The 23,364-nt window shown below is 32.7% G+C and overlaps 1 protein-coding gene across 1 annotated transcript; it reads left to right on the forward strand.

Annotated features, from left to right (window-relative positions):
• Window positions 1-2: 2 nt before the first annotated feature.
• LOC139503002 (probable lysosomal cobalamin transporter) lies at window positions 3-22,883 on the forward strand. The gene is made up of 15 exons (XM_071292673.1): window positions 3-165; window positions 2,568-2,744; window positions 3,033-3,096; window positions 3,591-3,691; window positions 4,198-4,265; window positions 5,319-5,407; window positions 6,123-6,196; window positions 12,753-12,878; window positions 13,170-13,378; window positions 16,142-16,244; window positions 17,159-17,263; window positions 18,060-18,203; window positions 18,991-19,069; window positions 20,256-20,359; window positions 21,014-22,883. The coding sequence occupies exons 1-15, from the start codon at window positions 106-108 to the stop codon at window positions 21,125-21,127; spliced, it is 1,617 nt and encodes a 538-aa protein (XP_071148774.1). The 5' UTR covers window positions 3-105; the 3' UTR covers window positions 21,128-22,883.
• Window positions 22,884-23,364: the final 481 nt, after the last annotated feature.

Below are 23,364 nucleotides of genomic sequence, written 5' to 3' on the forward strand. Positions count from 1 at the left end.
TTGTCGATTAAAAACTTTTTTACGTTCAACTGCATCTGTACGCTTACAAACAATGATAACTCTAGATAAAGCTTTACTTTGACGTTTAACGAAAACAAAAACAAAATGGTCAGCTTGAGTGGAGCACTTGCTGCTACTTGGGTTCCATTTGTAGTGATAATTATTGTAAGTATGTCATGTCATCTTTTATCCTGATCAGATTTTCACAGTAAAACTTTAATTCAGTTGAATGGCCCCTGTATTCACTGGTACTGACTACTGTGATTCAGTCTGTATTCATCATGTCCCTACAGCAAAACATAAATAAATTTATTAACTATAGAAATTGTCAAAAACATAAACACATTGATTTGTTTTTCATATGGGATCAAACCCTCTATATGGTGATTATACCTGTATAGAGGGATAATCCTTCTATAGAGGGGTAAATTTATCCCTCTATAGAGGGGTATTTTTGTTTAGACTAAAATCAAAATAGGGCAGAATGGCATTCTCTACTTATTATGGCAGTAACCTGGAATAGTTGATGCACCAATTGATGTACTTAATTTAATATGCACATCTTCTTCTTCTTCTTTAGGTTTTCAGTAGTCCTTCAATGATCTGAAGATTATTTACTGTTTGCGCGCGCAGCGTGGCCTATATATATATTTACAAAAACAAAAGGGCCAAAACAAAAACAAAAATACATGCCCAGTTTGATGCTTATCTGACTAAATATAAAAGCTATTGTTCACCATGATTGAAAGCTGTGATGATCAGGTAAATTCTACTCACTTATGCCTCACTGAACAGAATTTCTATTGTTAGATATAACATGAAATTCAAAGGTCAACTATTCCTTTTGTTGTTGATCAGGTGTTCAGATAGGTTTACAATAGATTGCAAGTTTTGTCACTTTAGCAGAAAACTGGTTATCCCAATTTTAAGTAAAGTGCATATGTTGATGCATATATATAATGCTAGAGATTATAGCCAATATAACTAGAAAATGCCATTCTGCCCTAATTTGCTTTAAATCCAGTGCAAACAAAAATACCCCTTTATAGATCCTTCTATAGAGGTATAATCACCATACAGGGGGTTTGTTCCCAACCTGACTAATGATGAGTAATGTAATTTTGTCATCTCGTATGTGTTTTTATCGGAAGCAAAAGACTCGCCCCACTTGTAAATAGCAGCAATAGACAACTTTCGAGTTCAATGCATTTCCATCAAAAACTCTGGTTTTAGTGAACATGTTTTAGTGAACATCATTCGTGCATTTAGGGGGATGGTCACTTCTGTTCCAATGTTGAGCGGGTGGTTGGAAAACTATTATACTATATATTGCACAAATTATTCGGCAAATTAAATTCTCATAATTAACAATCAGCACTGCTGTCAATAGGGAATAGTGATTAAGTACTTACAAAACAAACATTATTTCTAGTTTATACCATGCACAATGACAATCACTAAGACGCTTGATGAAGGTTAATAGTACAGGCGATCCCCTTTATCTGGTTAATGAAGTCATAAAGGCACGCTTAGTTGATGATTTTTTCCGGTGACAGATGAACTCTAAAAATGGTCTATTGGCATGATGAAGTTCATTGTGGTTTTTGTTGGCAGACCTTTATTCAGCATGTTCAGCAGGATTTTAACCCTTTTCTTCTGCTTCTTTGTATAAGTTTCTATAGAAAGGAACACCTCTAATGATATAAGAGTATAAGTGTAATTTTGTTTAGAATTATTTTTGGCTTTGTTTCAGACTATGTACAGCACTCAATGTAGATGGTTTGTAGAAAATTTTTATGAATGTAACTTTATAAGTTATATATACAGTTTTGGCTTTTATCATAATTAATATTATAAAGTTTAAACTTACAAACTTTTCGTAAGTGGGGTGAGTTGTCAGGACCTATTTTCAATGGGAGTTGTCGTCAAAAAAGAGTGTGGCTATTTTTTTAAAAGTGGGGCGAGTTGTCATGGATTCGTTGTTATCTCACTTGTACAATGTATTCACTCTTTTGTTTATTTATTGGTGTAAAAAAATTGGATAACTCTCTATGTCTGTTCCAAAAGGCCTCGAGAAAAAGACCCCTTTTTCATCTATTTCTACTATGACAATCTATGTGACCACCTGAGGCTGATCAATAAATTGATACACCTGATCTGAGATACAGCAGTTAATTGTATGTGTCATGTAACCTTCATAACCACATGACCTACATATATGCATGGGAAATCAAATTTTAATTCTAGTTGGTCACCCTCCCTTCAGTCGTACATACGGACATTATTTCTAGACTACTCTGCAGAATGACCATTCAAATAATGCTTCAAACTTTGATGGTGCATGGATACAGATGCACCTTCTATCTTGTAAATGATGTCATAAGGGCGTGTGTAATTGTTGAATTTTCCTTTGAAAGATATGATACAAGAAATTATTCAGATACTCTTGGAAGCACAAATTAAAAATTAAAAATTCTAAGAAAAATGAGATGACCTTGCTTTACAAATTACAGTTTATTTCTTTGAGTTTCATATCAAATTGTGCCAAGTTTTTTTTTATGTTTTAGCTTGCCTTGCTGTTTTCAGTAGTATATATTAAGTATTTTATGAGCAAGTATGATCCATCATTATCAACAACTATATCTGGGATTATCTCCCTTACCATTGCCCTGTTAACAGTATGTTTGGTACCAATAGATGTGTTTCTAGCCTCATTTATGAAGAACAGTGATGGCACTTTCAAGGTAAGACTAACAGCATGATAAACAATCTGTTTGTTTGCAGTTGTTCTTGTTTTATGTAATACATGCAAGAATGCCACTAGATATTTTGACTCTCGCACAAGTTTCTTAAAAGATGTATGGAGATTTATTTAAAGATCTAAAAAAAACCTACCACTTTAGGTAATGCTTCAGCGTTTTTGTGTCCCAAATAAAAATGGCATGTCGGATGTCTATGACTCATTACGGTTATTTGGAAGAACTTTGAATTATTCTGTTTAGACACTACTGATAAAGAATAAAACATTTTAGGAATGGGCAAATTCATCAGATACCAGAGACTCAGTAGAGAATACAGTAGCCATAGGATACTACAGTAAGTAGTTAATCTTGAAAGACATATTTTTTACTTATCTTATCTTATCTTACAGTTTTTTTATTTTCAATATCATTATGTGTGCAATCTAATTAATTCATGCCCTAAATTGATTGTACTGTGACCTTGCAATCTAAAACTTTAAAGTCAGCCTAATTTCTCTGACTTTTTGTTGAATTTTCCAAGATAATTTGTCATGACTTTCTGTTCAGTTTTCCAAGTTGCAGTGTTATTAAAGTTTCATGCTATAAGTGAACATTCATATAAAAAAGAAGATGTGGTATGATTGCCAATGAGACAACTGTCCACAAGAGACCAAAATGACACAGAAATTAACAACTATAGGTCACCGTACGGCCTTCAACAATTAGCAAAGCCCATACTGCATAGTCAGCTATAAAAGGCCCCGAAATGGCAATGTAAAACAATTCAAACAAGAAAACTAATGGCCTTATTTATATAATAAAATGAACGAAAAACAAATTTTATTTTAGCACTGTATGCACTGGTTACATTCTGTCTGTTCTTGCTGTTACCATTTATGTACTTCTTTTATGAAGAAAAAGATGAGTCGAATCCCACCTCCTGTAGATCTGTAAGTTTTATCTTATTTCTGTTATAACCATGTGTAATACACAAATATTGATATTGAATTGATGCATACATTTTGTAGTTAACAGGGATTTATCTTGATACATTTTGTAGTTAACAGGGATTTATCTTGATACATTTTGTAGTTAACAGGGATTTATCTTGATACATTTTGTAGTTAACAGGGATTTATCTTGATACATTTTGTAGTTAACAGGGATTTATCTTGATACATTAACAACACAGTAATCAATCAATCAATCTTAAATGCATTAATAAACGTAAGACTTATTTGTGAATCTAAAAATAAATTGCTTAGTAAATTATTATTTATGATATTTGTTATATATAAGAGACCTAATACCGGTACTCATCTCATAAATATCAGGGTTGACAAAATTTTCAACTTGATTTATTTGAGTGGAAGCATGAGTTGAAAAAATTATTATCCCATGCAATCATTGATTGATCATTCACTTTTTAAATTTGAAATTATGTTTGCTTTTACAGAAATTCTGCACAGCATCCAAGTACACAGTGGTGTTTCTGATTATAGCTGGTGTCCTGATGTTGATTGGGTAAGAATTATGAGGTTGATTTAAAGATATCAGCTTTTTCAGTTTAGTACAATAACTCCTCATTTGATAAGTGGATTGTCTGTAGTAAACAGAGTTACATACCATAACAGAAAGTCATAAAACTTTGCTCAGTGCTCGGAGCACAAAAATCTTGCTCGAAACATGAATCCAGCATTTTGATTGGTTGAATTTGGAGTACGAGTTAAAAAACTGACTCAAAAGTTTTATGATTTCAAGGCATATTAGATAATCAGTTTTGTAGTCTTTGTCTCTGACATAATGTAGTTTACAATTTATTTAAATAAGGGGCATTATATTTCCTGATCTTATTGTGTTAAATATTCAACAAACATTGAAAGTAGTACTTAAATATTAACTATTCTTGATTTGTTTAAAACCTCCTTACAGTCATTATAATCCTTCCAAAAAGGATTTTATACAGTTCCAACTTAATAGAAATGATTTCCAAATATCGATTTAGACGTTTTATAAGGATAATGATTATGCAGTGAGATAATAGTTGCAGGTTAATTTCTGCTGTGATTCCTTGTATAAAAAAAAGGGATCCAACTTTTGTTAATCAGGAATGTCCCCTGAACAAACTGAAGAGAAATTGAGAAGTAAATTTCCGGATCCCATGTCAGAATCTATCATAATAAGGGACAATACAGTCAAATCATACAATAACTGCCAATCATGCCTTAGTTCTTTAAAATCAGACTAAGTCAAAGATGAAGCTAGTAATATACATCCTTGGTCCCTTGCTGTTACACAGCAAAAGGTTGATTTTTATAGCGCTCAAAAGTGACTAAAGCCCTCAAAATCCTAGCTAAACCCTGAGGGTATAATATTTTTTCCTTACTTCTATTAGAAATGTCTTATTCTAAAAACTTCTGTTTCCACAAGGATTTTGAATAAAATCAATATGTAAACATAACTTGCTATCCAAATCGATTCATGTGTCAAAAATTATTGTCTGCTTACCAATTTTGAAAGTGCATTTTAAATGTCCAGTGCATAGTACTGAAAACTATTCTATATATGACATTTCAGAGGTCTGGTACCAACAAAGCCACAGCCCAATGGTAATTCCACCGAATGGGATAATGTGAAGAATCTGTTTATGCAGATGGGCACTAATGGTAATATATTGATTAGTTTAAAAAAAATACGTAAATTTTTGTACCACCAGATGTATGTCAACGAGTTACCAACCCAACTGCTTATAGAAATATTTGCAAGCAGACATCCAATATTTATAGAATAACTAATAGAAGAATTCAAATATAGAAAAATATTCAACGAGTGACCCAACAACACATTTATTCATGAATGCCTGCAGCGCATGAGTTAATTATCAGTGTTGTTTGGTTATGAGTTGAATATTTTTCGATATTTGAATATTTTGATTAGTTTTTCTTTTTATTACATTGGCAAATGGCTTTTTTTTTTAAATTAAAGTAGAAAATGCAAGGAACTATATCTTTTTCTACGCATTCACAATTTGTTTTGATCCAACGTTATATATGACTATTGTATGACGTCGGAGAAGTGAAATAACCACGTTTATTTCACATGTGAAATTATCGATTTTTATTTCACTGGGAAATCAATCTTTTCACAGTAATTCTGTAATATGTGAAAAGTTTGAAGTGAGTTAATGATGTTGAATATTAGCTTTAACATGAACTTTTATTAGATGGAAGTAGTTTTTAAAAGATATTTATCTTGATGTTTTAATCTTTTATGTGCAGTTTGAAATAATAATTATTGCTACTGACAAGTACTGTACAGTTAGATTTATCTTATTGTCAACTGTAAATAAAGTGTTTATGAGTGTATTTTCTGTTTTTTTAGGTGGAGAAGATGCCCTTTCATTTGTTATCAGTATATTAAGTTTAATTGGAATGTTGGCTCTGATAACATACACAGTAAGTACTTTATCTGACTCAGTTTCTTTTTAAGTTGGCTCTGACATGTTTTAGTAAGCAGTTCTCCTGACCACATACAATGTTTTATTGGGAGGTAGCTGATATCATATACCATAAGCCCTTCTCCTGACCACATACAATGTTTTATTGGGAGGTAGCTGATATCATATACCATAAGCAGTTCTCCTGACCACATACAATGTTTTATTGGGAGGTAGCTGATATCATATACCATAAGCAGTTTTCCTGACCACATACAATGTTTTATTGGGAGGTAGCTGATATCATATACCATAAGCCCTTCTCCTAACCACATACAATGTTTTATTGGGAGGTAGCTGATATCATATACCATAAGCAGTTCTCCTGACCACATACAATGTTTTATTAGGAGGTAGCTGATATCATATACCATAAGCAGTTCTCCTGACCACATACAATGTTTTATTAGGAGGTAGCTGATATCATATACCATAAGCAGTTCTACTAACCACATACAATGTTTTATTGGGAGGTAGCTGATATCATATACCATAAGCAGTTCTCCTGACCACATACAATGTTTTATTAGGAGGTAGCTGATATCATATACCATAAGCAGTTCTCCTGACCACATTTAATGTTTTATTGGGAGGTAGCTGATATCATATACCATAAGCAGTTCTACTAACCACATACAATGTTTTATCGGGAGGTAGCTGATATCATATACCATAAGCAGTTCTCCTGACCACATACAATGTTTTATTGGGAGATAGCTGATATCATATACCATAAGCCCTTCTCCTGACCACATACAATGTTTTATTGGGAGGTAGCTGATATCATATACCATAAGCAGTTCTCCTGACCACATACAATGTTTTATTAGGAGGTAGCTGTTATCATATACCATAAGCCCTTCTCCTAACCACATACAATGTTTTATTGGGAGGTAGCTGATATCATATACCATAAGCCCTTCTCCTGACCACATACAATGTTTTATTGGGAGGTAGCTGATATCATATACCATAAGCAGTTCTCCTGACCACATACAATGTTTTATTGGGAGGTATTTAATATCATATACCATAAGCAGTTCTACTAACCACATACAATGTTTTATTAGGAGGTAGCTGTTATCATATACCATAAGCCCTTCTCCTAACCACATACAATGTTTTATTGGGAGGTAGCTGATATCATATACCATAAGCCCTTCTCCTGACCACATACAATGTTTTATCGGGAGGTAGCTGATATCATATACCATAAGCAGTTCTCCTGACCACATACAATGTTTTATTAGGAGGTAGCTGATATCATATACCATAAGCCCTTCTCCTGACCACATACAATGTTTTATCGGGAGGTAGCTGATATCATATACCATAAGCCCTTCTCCTAACCACATACAATGTTTTATTAGGAGGTAGCTGATATCATATACCATAAGCAGTTCTACTAACCACATACAATGTTTTATTAGGAGGTAGCTGATATCATATACCATAAGCAGTTATCCTGACCACATACAATGTTTTATTAGGAGGTAGCTGATATCATATACCATAAGCCCTTCTCCTAACCACATACAATGTTTTATTGGGAGGTAGCTGATATCATATACCATAAGCAGTTCTACTGACCACATACAATGTTTTATTAGGAGGTAGCTGATATCATATACCATAAGCCCTTCTCCTAACCACATACAATGTTTTATTGGGAGGTAGCTGATATCATATACCATAAGCCCTTCTCCTAACCACATACATTGTTTTATTGGGAGGTAGCTGATATCATATACCATAAGCAGTTCTTCTGACCACATACAATGTTTTATTAGGAGGTAGCTGTTATCATATACCATAAGCCCTTCTCCTAACCACATACAATGTTTTATTGGGAGGTAGCTGATATCATATACCATAAGCAGTTCTACTGACCACATACAATGTTTTATTAGGAGGTAGCTGATATCATATACCATAAGCAGTTCTCCTGACCACATACAATGTTTTATCGGGAGGTAGCTGATATCATATACCATAAGCAGTTCTCCTGACCACATACAATGTTTTATTAGGAGGTAGCTGTTATCATATACCATAAGCCCTTCTCCTAACCACATACAATGTTTTATTGGGAGGTAGCTGATATCATATACCATAAGCCCTTCTCCTAACCACATACAATGTTTTATTGGGAGGTAGCTGATATCATATACCATAAGCAGTTCTACTGACCACATACAATGTTTTATTGGGAGGTAGCTGATATCATATACCATAAGCCCTTCTCCTAACCACATACAATGTTTTATTGGGAGGTAGCTGATATCATATACCATAAGCAGTTCTACTGACCACATACAATGTTTTATTGGGAGGTAGCTGATATCATATACCATAAGCCCTTCTCCTAACCACATACAATGTTTTATTAGGAGGTAGCTGATATCATATACCATAAGCAGTTCTCCTAACCACATACAATGTTTTATTGGGAGGTAGCTGATATCATATACCATAAGCAGTTCTACTGACCACATACAATGTTTTATTAGGAGGTAGCTGATATCATATACCATAAGCCCTTCTCCTAACCACATACAATGTTTTATTGGGAGGTAGCTGATATCATATACCATAAGCCCTTCTCCTAACCACATACATTGTTTTATTGGGAGGTAGCTGATATCATATACCATAAGCAGTTCTTCTGACCACATACAATGTTTTATTAGGAGGTAGCTGTTATCATATACCATAAGCCCTTCTCCTAACCACATACAATGTTTTATTGGGAGGTAGCTGATATCATATACCATAAGCAGTTCTACTGACCACATACAATGTTTTATTAGGAGGTAGCTGATATCATATACCATAAGCAGTTCTCCTGACCACATACAATGTTTTATCGGGAGGTAGCTGATATCATATACCATAAGCAGTTCTCCTGACCACATACAATGTTTTATTAGGAGGTAGCTGTTATCATATACCATAAGCCCTTCTCCTAACCACATACAATGTTTTATTGGGAGGTAGCTGATATCATATACCATAAGCAGTTCTCCTGACCACATACAATGTTTTATCGGGAGGTAGCTGATATCATATACCATAAGCAGTTCTCCTGACCACATACAATGTTTTATCGGGAGGTAGCTGATATCATATACCATAAGCAGTTCTCCTGACCACATACAATGTTTTATTGGGAGGTAGCTGATATCATATACCATAAGCCCTTCTCCTAACCACATACAATGTTTTATTAGGAGGTAGCTGATATCATATACCATAAGCCCTTCTCCTGACCACATACAATGTTTTATTGGGAGGTAGCTGATATCATATACCATAAGAAGTTATCCTGACCACATACAATGTTTTATCGGGAGGTAGCTGATATCATATACCATAAGCCCTTCTCCTAACCACATACAATGTTTTATTGGGAGGTAGCTGATATCATATACCATAAGAAGTTATCCTGACCACATACAATGTTTTATTGGGAGGTAGCTGATATCATATACCATAAGCAGTTCTCCTGACCACATACAATGTTTTATTGGGAGGTAGCTGATATCATATACCATAAGCAGTTCTCCTGACCACATACAATGTTTTATTGGGAGGTAGCTGATATCATATACCATAAGCCCTTCTCCTAACCACATACAATGTTTTATTAGGAGGTAGCTGATATCATATACCATAAGCCCTTCTCCTAACCACATACAATGTTTTATTGGGAGGTAGCTGATATCATATACCATAAGCAGTTCTACTGACCACATACAATGTTTTATTGGGAGGTAGCTGATATCATATACCATACGCAGTTCTACTGACCACATACAATGTTTTATTGGGAGGTAGCTGATATCATATACCATAAGCCCTTCTCCTAACCACATACAATGTTTTATTGGGAGGTAGCTGATATCATATACCATAAGCCCTTCTCCTAACCACATACAATGTTTTATTGGGAGGTAGCTGATATCATATACCATAAGCAGTTCTACTGACCACATACAATGTTTTATTGGGAGGTAGCTGATATCATATACCATAAGCCCTTCTCCTAACCACATACAATGTTTTATTGGGAGGTAGCTGATATCATATACCATAAGCAGTTCTACTGACCACATACAATGTTTTATTGGGAGGTAGCTGATATCATATACCATAAGCCCTTCTCCTAACCACATACAATGTTTTATTAGGAGGTAGCTGATATCATATACCATAAGCAGTTCTACTGACCACATACAATGTTTTATTAGGAGGTAGCTGATATCATATACCATAAGCAGTTCTACTGACCACATACAATGTTTTATTGGGAGGTAGCTGATATCATATACCATAAGCCCTTCTCCTAACCACATACAATGTTTTATTGGGAGGTAGCTGATATCATATACCATAAGCAGTTCTTCTGACCACATACAATGTTTTATTAGGAGGTAGCTGATATCATATACCATAAGCAGTTCTACTGACCACATACAATGTTTTATTGGGAGGTAGCTGATATCATATACCATAAGCAGTTCTCCTGACCACATACAATGTTTTATTGGGAGGTAGCTGATATCATATACCATAAGCCCTTCTCCTAACCACATACAATGTTTTATTGGGAGGTAGCTGATATCATATACCATAAGCAGTTCTACTGACCACATACAATGTTTTATTGGGAGGTAGCTGATATCATATACCATAAGCAGTTCTCCTGACCACATACAATGTTTTATTGGGAGGTAGCTGTTATCATATACCATAAGTAGTTCTCCTGACCACATACAATGTTTTATTGGGAGGTAGCTGTTATCATATACCATAAGCAGTTCTCCTGACCACATACAATGTTTTATTGGGAGGTAGCTGTTATCATATACCATAAGCAGTTCTTCTGACCACATACAATGTTTTATTGGGAGGTAGCTGATATCATATACCATAAGCCCTTCTCCTGACCACATACAATGTTTTATTGGGAGGTAGCTGATATCATATACCATAAGCAGTTCTACTAACCACATACAATGTTTTATTAGGAGGTAGCTGATATCATATACCATAAGCCCTTCTCCTGACCACATACAATGTTTTATGGGACGTTTGTTGATATCATATACCATAAGCAGTTCTACTAACCACATTAAATATTATACATGTAATCCAAAACAAAGATTTTTATCTTTCTTTTTGAACAGTTATGATATTCCACAGAAGGGGAAAGCATAAATTCTGTCTAAAACCTCCAAAGAAAGAAACTACATGATGTTTACAAAGTTTTTCAATGTTTGACTATTAAAGTCATAACTTTTAGTTTGAAAAGAAATATATGTTATGAAATTGAATAACAATATAAACAATATACTAGGATATACAGTAAAGTATTGTTCAATGACTTGAAGCTCATCTGCAATAAGGCAATAATATATTTTTTTGCACAGCAAGGATCTAAATTGAATATCACAAAATAAAGTCATTTTTGTCCCATGATTTGCTAGTATAAATTAAAATTCACGATGTACATTTGATTTGACATGTATATAGAATACAATAGTGAACAATCCTGAGTTTCATGAAAAACAATACTATGTTTTTTACAGATGCTAGGCCAGTATTTAAAAAAAGGAAAACAAATGCACAAAATTCTAAATTCTACAGCGTGTTCCAACTGTCTTTTATCCTTAAGGGGCACTCACTAGCTACGAGATATATAAAAAAACTAAAGTAAGAATTTTTTTTGTGCAATCAATAATGAAAGTGAAATAGTGAAATAATAATTCGCTTTTAGCAGCCAAAATGGTTCAATTTTGTCAAATTAAGCGAAGAAACATTGATAATCACTCATTCACTTGCAAGTGAATTAGTCGACCTCATTAAATCCGTATTCATGTGAACTTTAATTTAACCCCTTGCTAGAGATTGACAACGCATGCATTGTACGTGTACTGGTTATTTAAAGAAAAAGAATGTTAACAATGAAAGTGAAACTACTGTTAATCATTTGATTACTGATTCGATCCATATAAAATCATTCTTATACGGTTAAAATAATGAGAAACATATATTTTAATCTATAAAATAAACTCAAACAGACCTAAAAAAATTCAATTGCACGTGTTGGTTTAATCTATTCATATCTTCATTCATGTTTACATCGCTTATATGGTCATCTGAGGTCAAATCGATAGTTAATTAGATGGCGTCTGGACTAAAATACACACGAAACGAACCTACATATTATCTACCCCATGCTCTGTAAACTGTTTATTTTAGACTTTTGGTAGTTTGGATAAATGTTTTACACTATTATAAATCAAATATGAGAATTTGAGTCAAATCGATGACCATGAATTTGACAGCTAGTGCCCCTTTAATGGTTAAAAGTTGAAACATGTGTAATATAGTTATTAAGGTAAAAATAAATACCATTTGATTATAAGTAATTATTTGAAAATTATAGCCTAATAAAGTAAAATATATGCTTATCTAATCAACCTAATTAATTCAGTTGTGTGTATTTTTAGGCATATGGAATGTCAGCCTTACCAATGAGTCTGATAAAAGGACAAAGCAATGCTAAATCTGAATTAGAGAAAGTAAGGCAGAAACAAAAGGATAATAAAGCTCACATTCAGTCAGTTAGAGAGAAGGTGAGGATATCAATTATTTACTTCGGCTTGTTACACATATGCTTAAAAGCAATCATATTATTGCTAAGTCTGGGATAAGAAGGGAGATAATCAACTATCTTTAATATTTTTTCATGATGATACTAAACAGTCATGCTTGGTCAAAATATTACATTGCAACGCTAGGAAAAATTAAAAGTTATGTTATTGTAAATTTTGTTGGGAACTTTTCCATTTTTGATTCCAAACAGCTTATTAGCATGTAAGCACACTATTTAAAACAATTTATAAATGGGAATATTGTTTTTATAGTATGGCGGCAGTAGAGGTAGCAGAAACAGACAAACTGTATCCAAGCTGGAGGAGGATGAACGATTACTGGAGAGACAGGAAGCTCATCTGGAAGAGAAAACCAACTGTTTCCACAGATGTTTGGTTATATTCAGACCATTTGAAGTAGTTATAGGAGTAGCTTTCCAACTTCTGACATTACTCATATTTCTGTCTTTACTACTTACAAAGTAAGATGTCATGAGATAGGTTATGTAGTATTAAAGTTTACATGTATATATTCATACAAGTTAAAAAGATGCAAAGACACATTAAGTCTGCTTTTATGAATACCAATAGATGACTTTGCTTGCCAAAACAGTAGTTTTATTAAAAGTAGTTATATTCAAGAATCGCCAAAAATATAGAGAACTAGTTTTCGAAAAAGTCTGTCTTTACATTTGTTCGTCGTGCTTGAAATGACCACTAAGTCGGGATAAGTACTGTTGGTCCATCAGTTTGTCCCTCCTTTATTCATTGTTTAACCCCAGGCTTAATTATATGTTTAAGAAATAATTGATACAAGCTACACTTTATTGTAGTTTTAACGTGGGTAGGCATTATATTTGTGATTATTTTTGCCCGAGAGATAGTGAGGGCTAAAATAACACAATTATAATGCCTACCCACGTTAAAACTACAAAAAAGTATAGCTTGTATCAATTATTTCAATTCTGAATAGGACAATTAAGATAATTTCTATGTCCGATAAGTATAAGTGTAAAAGCGTTTGTGTAGGCTCTCCCATGAACCTCCCTTTTTTGTTTGTAAAGATGCAAGTGGCTGGCACTCTTATTTTTCAGAGGGAGGAATTTGAACTGCCAGCATGAACAGTTGTCGTATCTAGGTCAAATATGTCAATTTTGGAATGCAACACATTGCAGTCATAATAAATTAATTAGTAGCATCATGTGCACCATTTAAGAGTTTGTAAGTGTTTTAAAGTTAAGGAAATAAATTAAGTGCATGATAATTTGATAACATTCATTATTCCGAAGAAGTCAATATACACATGTGCAAACAAATTTTATTGGATTTAGAGCATGGGTTTGTTAACATTGAAGCGAAAGAAGCACATCATATTAGAATTTAGTTTTACCCTGGCACATACTATAGTGATAGTGTGGGATTGTACTTCATTAGTAAGTGGAAATATGCTGAGAGATTCAAAAAGATGTGCAGTTTGTTTCTGAACTACTACAGGTTTGTGATTGTGATTTCTCTTGTAAATTAGAACTGCCATAACCTTATATATCTTGTATCAATCCAATTTTACGTCTGTACGTCCATCCATACATCCCAAAATAGGTTTTATTTCTTTAGTTTGCTTCAACAAAATGATATGAAACTTATACATAATGCTCATTACCACAAAACACAGATAGAGTTTGAATTTTGGTGGCGTCACTTGTACAGTTCAAGAGTAATGCCCCTTGACAAAAGGAAAAATTGCTGAATTATTCGTTTCTGTTCTCGCAACTTGTTTGCTTCAACCAAATGTTATGAAACTTATACACAATTCTAAATACCACAAAACACAGACAGATTAAATTTGAATTTTGGTGGCATCATTTTTACCGTTCTAGTTTTATGCTCCTTTATAAATGGAAAACTTGCTGATTTTTGTCGAGCCTGCATCTTTTGTTGCAGAAAGCTCGACATAGGGATAGTGATCCGGCGGCGGTGTTATAAAAGGTTTATATTTTATAAGGTGAAAGACCTGGATGCTTCATACTTTGTATATAGATGCCTCATGTTACGAAGTTTCCGTCAGTCACATGTCCAATGTCCTTGACCTCATTTTCATGGTTCAGTGACCACTTGAAAAAAAAGCTCAGAATTTTTGTAATGTTGAATTCTCTTATTATAAGTTATAGGATAACTATATTTGGTATGTGCGTACCTTGCAAGGTCCTCATGCCCGTCAGACAGTTTTCACTTGACCTCGACCTCATTTCATGGATCAGTGAACAAGGTTAAGTTTTGGTGGTCAAGTCCATATCTCAGATACTATAAGCAATAGGGCTAGTATATTTGGTGTATGGAAGGATTGGAAGGTGTACATGTCCAACTGGCAGGTGTCATCTGACTTTGACCTCATTTTCATGGTTCAGTGGTTATAGTTAAGTTTTTGTGTTTTGGTCTGTTTTTCTCATACCATATGCAATAGGTCTACTATATTTGTTGTATGGAATGATTGTAAGGTGTACATGTCTAGCGGGCAGATGTCATCTGACCTTGACCTCATTTTCATGGTTCAGTGGTCAAAGTTAAGTTTTTAAGTTTTGGTCTTTTTATCTAATATTATATGCCAAAGGTCAACTATATTTGGTGTATGGAAATACATTATGATCTATAATTCAGTCCCGCAGGTTTTATTTGACCATGACCTCAATTGCACGGTTCATTGCACAGTGTTAAGTTTTTGTGTTTTGGTCTATTTTTCTTAAACTCTAAGTAGTAGGTCAACTATATTTGTTGTATGGAAGCTTTGTTAGCTGTACATATCTGCCTGGCATGGTTCATCTGACCTTGACCTCATTTTTATGGTTCATTGGTCTTTGTTTAGCTATCTTGGTTAATGTTAAGTTTATGTGACAGTTGTAATAAAGCTTTATACTTAGGACTATCAACATAATATCAATGATTAGTAAAGAAGGCGAGACATTTCAGTGTGTGCACTCTTGTTTTAATTTTATTTGTTTCTATTACTTAAGTTTGTCCCAAATTTATGTTATGAAATGTATATATACGTGTATATGATGCTTATTATCACAAAACTCGGTTTAAGTTCAAATTTTGGTAACATCACTTTTACAGTTTTTGTGTTATGTCCCTTTATCATGTTATTTGCTAACGTGGGCATCATCTGTTTCCATATAGACACACAACCCCATTCTGGAATTATTCGAGACCTCCCTGATTTGAAAAAAAAATAATATATGTCTTTTCAGCATTGATAAGGCTCTACATGGGAAAGGATACAAACTGGGATATGCTTTACCAAAGAGGACATTACCCAACCCTATAGATATTGTACTAGTATTCTGTCAAAAGGTATGATAATATTGTAGTCTAGGTGAATGACCTTTTAACTTTAAGAAAGACGGGGGATATTGTTTTTTTCCTATAAAAAAATTCTGATACCTGATTTGATGAAGAAAAAATATTGTGGTCAAGCAGATATATTCTGCAAATATTCTGAATCCAGGTTTTCCCCATACCTTAAGGTGGTAGCCAACACTTTGACTAAAATCAATTTGGCTCTTTTAAGTTTCATGATATTTTGACATAATATTAACTTTGACCCTTTGAACAAAATATAAAAATTTCAAAAAACTTGAACCAATCACTTTCACAGAAATATTTTATTGGATATACATATAGCAGTTTGACAAACACAAATTTTGATCATTGTGAAGCTTAATACTTCCTTAACAGTATATAGAACGTGATTAAAATGTTGAGCTGATTTTACAGTTATCTCCCTGTAGTGTTAGGTACCACATTTTAAGTGTTAGAGTTTGAAAACAATATTTGATTGATAGCATTGAAAAACCCAAAAAAAACAACTAAAAATTCTGCAATTTTCAGGAATGAAGTGTGTATAAAGACAATTGTACAGCCATTACATTGTATATAAAACTAATGCATTTTAGCCTGCAGTGAAAGTTACTGACAATGAGAGGTTGACGATGGAAAAGTACAATAAAACAGACATATTTTCCCAATGTCAAACTCAAAAGTAATGTTCATTATTGTATATTCCATAGGTAATTTTGCTGGTTCATGACTTTGTTTAAAGCTGTTGTGATGTCTATTATTCTATTTTCCATAGGTATTTCTGTTGGAATTTTATTTTCCATACTAAGGTATTTCCGTTGGACTACATATTGTTTACAGCTGTTCTGATGTTTGTTATCTATTTTCCATAGGTATTTCCATTAGCTAATATGTCTTTTTTTCCACAGGTATTTCCACTGGACTACATATTATTTACAGCTGTTGTGATGTACCTAATATTCTGCTCAATGTCCGGAGTCAGAAATATTGGAATATGGTTTTTCTGGCTGAAGGTTAGTTTATATGTTACAATTTATGCTGAAATTTTCTTATAAAGATTAAGGGATGATCTAATACATATCTTTCTCACCCAAATATAACACAACGTAAACTTTTATGTTTCTACTAAGACTGTTTAAGATGTTTTACATATTGAAACAGAATGCATTTTGCAAAAGATAAAATAAGTTACAAGAGTGCTTTAATGAAACAGCCTTCTATGTAGAAAATGTTTGATAATCTCAATTAATTTTAAGTGTTTTAAACCCAAACACTAAGAATATTGTTTTATCAGTTCTTTGAAGATATGAATATAGTCCCGACTCTTTAAGCTCATGAAGCTAGTATTGATCTAGTACATGTATTAGTTAGATATAACTATTGTCCCAACTGTTTTTAGCCCCTGAAGGTACAGTTTGATCTAGTATTTTTAAGATATGAATATAGTCCCAACTCTTTTAGCTCATGAATGTATTGATCTAGTATTCCTAAGATATAACTATCGTCCCAACTGTTTTTAGTCCCTGAAGGTATTGTTCTAGTATTTGTAAGATATAACTATCGTCCCAACTGTTTTTTGTCCCCTGATGGTATTGTTCTAGTATTTGGTGTACAATTGCTTGGTGATGAGTTACAGATCAAATTATTTTCTTTCACTAGATTAAATTCTCACTGACTGTTGACTGACTGATACATCGGGCCATTGGTAATTTTCATAGATCTTGACCTTCTTCTTAAAGGAATATTTATAATGTTGACAATGTTTAGAAAATAGATAAAATTCATTAGAATATTTTTTATCTTTTATAGATGTATAAGATCAGACCTCGTCGGACAAGGCCACAAGGGATACTAATGTTATGTATGATACTCATGTTCATAATACTGGCCATCAATATAGTTGTATACCAACTGACACCACAGTATTCTATGTATGGCAGTCAGATGTTCAAGGTATGTAGTGTCAGAGGTTTCAATCCTGTTCTATACAACACAGCTTGTAAGATAACCCCTTAAATCAATGTGATCTACCGGTATATGTTTATAAATTAAAATTGCAATGATTGTATAATGCTTGAAAGATATTATAAATACCAGTGGATTTTTTATCAGGATGATACTATGATTAATATACCCCAGAAATATGATATTCACAGAGGCCAACCGCCGAGTGTGAATGTCATATTTCTGGCATTGATAAATCATTGCATCAACTGAAATCAAAAGTTAACAATTGTTTTATTATATGACTTTTTATCTTTCTGCAATTTTTTAGTATTTGCTAGATACTTTAAAAACTGCTTCCTGGTTTTTTTTACTAATTATATCATATGCTTTTGCAGTTGCTAAGTTAAAATATTCAATAAAGTAAACTAAAAACAAACACACAAACACACAAAAAAAGAAAAAAAAATACAGCGAAAAGAAGAAGAAAAAGAAAAAAGAACCTGGGAATTTAATTGACGTCCTGAACCTACGTCATTGACGTTGCCTTCAAATAGCTATGTTTAAGTACGAGGACGCTGTTTCAACTTTTATATTAACCTCTTGGATTTTTGATGCAGTGAATATAGCATTTGATCAATTAGGATTTCCTATGCTTTTAGCCAATTAGAAAACAAGAATTTTAGTCATATGATAAACATTTGATGAATACATTTTGTATTAGTAATAAAGCCAATATTTCAGTCATTTGAACTATTGTAATCTTTAAAATTATAACAATGATTATTTTTTCTAGGCACCTCATAATACTACAGTATTGAACAAGACATCAATTATATACAAGCTAGAACATTGTTCTCTGGACTCATCCAGAGGTAATGTAATTGTAATGACTATATGTAGACCTAGAGATGTCTGTTATTACTAAAAAGTCAGTTCAATAGGAAAACAGCATTGCAATACATATATGTTTTCTGTGATGCCACAGAACACAGAAATATTGTTTCATGTACACATGGCCAATCAGGCTTTTCTGCTCACTCTGCGTCTGTTGTCATCATCTGTTTACTTCTTGTCTGAAACTACTTGGTCAAATTTAAACCTACTTGGCCACAATCATCATTATGGTATTTAGTCTAAACAAAAATAGTAGGATGACCATGCCTGCCAACCAACATGGGTAACAGTACAACCAAAATGTGTAATGCACGTTTTGTCTGTTATCTTGAAAGCAGCTACAATAAGAAAAAAGCTTGCAAGGTAGAAATATTCAGAATATTCAGATTGTGTAATCACCAGGATGGCCTTGTTATTGAACAGATTTTTCTACCTACTTTTCATTTACATCAAAACTGCCTGATGACATCTAATTGGAGTTACTGTAATTAAATGAAAAATTTTACTATTTCTTTTACCTTATTGCCTATTATCTTGAAAACTATAATATATAGGGAGAAACTTTTGGCATCACAGATATCAGCAAGATATAATCTACAAATAAGTCCACTTGGTCAAAATTGTCAGACAACTCCTTATTGAAGTTATTACCCTTTAGTTATGTTTTTATGCCCCACCTACGATAGTAGAGGGGCATTATGTTTTCTGGTCTGTGCGTCCTTTCGTCCGTCCGTTTGTTCGTTCGTCCATCCGTCCGTCTGTCCCGCTTCAGGTTAAAGTTTTTGGTCAAGGTAGTTTTTGATGAAGTTGAAGTCCAGTCGACTTCAAACTTAGTATACATGTTCCCTATGATATGATCTTTTTAATTTTAATGCCAAATTAGAGGGTTTACCCCAATTTCACGGTCCACTGAACATAGAAAATGATAGTGCGAGTGGGGCATTTGTGTACTGGGGACACATTCTTGTTTACCATTGTTTTTGCATTTTTGCCTTATATCTGTAAAGCTAAAATAGATAAATAAAAGTTTTTATGACCACTTTCATCTCCATTATTCACTGAAACTGTTTAATTACATTTTCCATTGATGTACAAACTACATATAATAATAAATATGACATTATGAATGATCATGTAAATAGGTTTTGAATTTTGTGATTTCAGATGATTGTGTAATCACAAGAATGGCTTTGTTATTGAACAGATTTTTCTATAAGATGTGGTTCTTTGGAGCAGCCTATTACTGGGCTACCTGGGTCTTCTTAGGGGTAAGTCAAATTTGGGATTATTATAGATCATAGATACAGTCATACTCAAATAAACAAGTTTACCATCACATCTTTTAACATTTTACACTGTATAAGCCTAGGAATCAAACCGGTTTAAAACATTTTAAATAGCTTGTAGGTCTGAAAATCTGATCTCAAAACTACCAAAGCAGTGTCTTTCATTTTCTACAGATGTCCTGTTATTTATACAATTACATTGTAAAGAATGCTGACTAGAATTAAGACAGTTAGTGAAGACTAAAAGCTTAAGAGAAAGTTAGATAATACAAAATAATTAGAAATACTGATTACAGAAATATCACTTTAAACAGATTTAACAAAATGTATGCCAGTACATTGAATGTCTGTCACAATACATGTTTCTTCCTCATATGTATATATTGTAAAATATTGTGTATAACATTTTGAGGATAGTGACCAAAATGTTTACAATAGTTTAAAATACTGTGTATAAATAGTTTTACATTGTGTACAATAGTGTACAAAATTATAATTCAGTACAATATTTTATAACATTGTGTACAAAAGTGTACAAAAATGTAATTCAGTACAATAATAGTTTATAACATTGTGTACACTTGTGTACAACAATGAAATTCAGTACAATAGTTTACATTGTTTGTTTCTTTACAGTTCATGGTGTTGGGTTTTTTGGTTGCTGTCATTAAGAAGAGGAAGTCAGCCATTGATGGAGAAGTTGATGAGGATGATTTCGATGAAAGTGATGAAGAAATGATACATGCATGATTTACATCAAAGGTGAAAACATGATGAAATACACTTAGTTCTGAGATGAAGAAACTATTTATGCATAATTTATTTTGAGGAGAGTAATATTGAAAATAAGTTTATTTCAGAGAATCGAGAAATGATTTATGCTTAAACGACTATGGCATGGTACAGGAATGTTTTATATCTGATTTGAGTGGATGAAAAATTGTTTATACTTTAATGACTGTAATCAGAGTGAAAGAACAGAGAAGTGATGTATGTTTGAATGATAAGATGAATTTAATTACTTTAATATTGCTTTCAGTATCATTGGCAAAAGTTTGCAGAATCTGGATTATCAAATTTGTATATGGATGATGTTAACCTTAACTCCTACTCCATCCCTTTTCTTTGTCCATACCTACTTTAAGTGTTTCTTTTGGGGTTTGTTCCAGTCCAAGTGAAAGCGAATGTAGGACAGAAAGTCTGAGGAAAAAATGTCACAATTCAGTTTTGTGAACATTTTTCTTTAAATAAGGAAATACCTTTTTAAAATAAACAGATTTGTATTATTTTGAACTGTTATATATAAAGCAACTTCGTTATTAAAATTTATTTAATAGATATCAATAATGATCATTTTTTTTTTTATTTCAAAGTGTCTTGATATTTAAACAGCTTCATGGTACCAAGAGATAGATCATTTGCATGATTAACATTTAATAAATTTTAAATTTCATTTGTCAAGGCTTAAACACTTTTTCCTAAAAGAAAATATTTCACTTCTTTCTCTTATATATTTTAACTATTGTTAAAAAGATTATTTGTTACTTTTTGTCCTGCCACTTTTTGTCCTGTGACTTTCTGTCTGTTTCTGGTGAAAGCCTGTATGAATTGGATGTAAGTTTATGATCAATAAAGTTTGTTTAAATTATTTAAATGCTATTTTTATATATTGTAAAGTTTATTTTTAATGCTTATTTGTTTATTACAAAAGTGCTTATGTTACTTGCAGATGTATGAGCTGGTTAATTTTCTTCCACCATATAAAGATAATCATAAAATTATGATATGACCTTTTTGATAAGCCATTCCTATGAGTATATGTGCTATATATGTCAGAATTGGACTGATTCAATATATTTGGGTTTGAGGCTTGGACATTTAATAAGTGTTTTAAGGGATCTGACAGGCATCTTTGTGCTAGGCGGTGCTTTTATTTACAAATATATTTTTTTATCCCCTTGCTCAATTTCTTTTGTTTATTTTTTCCCATTATCAAATATGCAAACTTGAGGACAAGTTAAAAATGGGTTTAAAATCATTTGTATTTATCTTAAATAATCAAAAGATTTAATTCAGATGTCAATATTTGTTGTTTCTTTGTACCTGATAATTAGTTTCATATAACATTATATTTTTCATACAAAATAAGCTTTTATAAACACTGATGTATATTACGAAAGCACATTTGGGATATAACAAGTAATGGCTTCTGGCAGCTAAACATTACTATTTCACAAACTTTAATGTTGCTAACTGTATATAATTTAAAAACATAAAAAGAAATAATTTTTATCTAGGGTTTGAATATCAGTTTCCCTTTTTTCTGAATAGCTTTTGTTAATGCTTAGTGGAGATTTGATAAAGTAAAACTAGTATTATCCTGTGATAAACACATATATTATTTCTACTTTACAGTGCTGGCTCAATTTAAACTGTTGTCATATCAATGATTTATACTTATAAATTTGTCATTATTGATTTTGTAATAAAATGAACTTGAGAATAATTACAAGGTCATGTTTTCAATGAGTTAATCAATAAAACGGGATTACATGAATCTGAAAAAAATGGTGTTCCTGCCTTGGTGGTTCTCTCTAGGCTTCATCCACAAATCAAAATGGATGCCAATCATGCTGAAAATGTCATTCAACACTAACAATCAATCAATTAAAATATACTACAGTAAAGCAAACCACAGAACACATTTATACAGAGATAACAAAATAGACATAGAACACATGTTCCAGATAGCCTTATATTACATACCAGTTTTCATTCTAGCTACAAAAAAGACATAAATCACATGTTCCAGATAGCCTTACATTACATACCAGTTTTCATTCTAGCTACAAAAAGACATAGAACACATGTTCCAGATAGCCTTACATTACATACCAGTTTTCATTCTAGCTACAAAAATGACATAAATCACATGTTCCAGATAGCCTTATATTACATACCAGTTTTCATTCTAGCTACACAAAAGA

This window comes from Mytilus edulis, chromosome 1 (genome assembly GCF_963676685.1).
Source record: "Mytilus edulis chromosome 1, xbMytEdul2.2, whole genome shotgun sequence".
Lineage (NCBI taxonomy): Eukaryota > Metazoa > Mollusca > Bivalvia > Mytilida > Mytilidae > Mytilus > Mytilus edulis.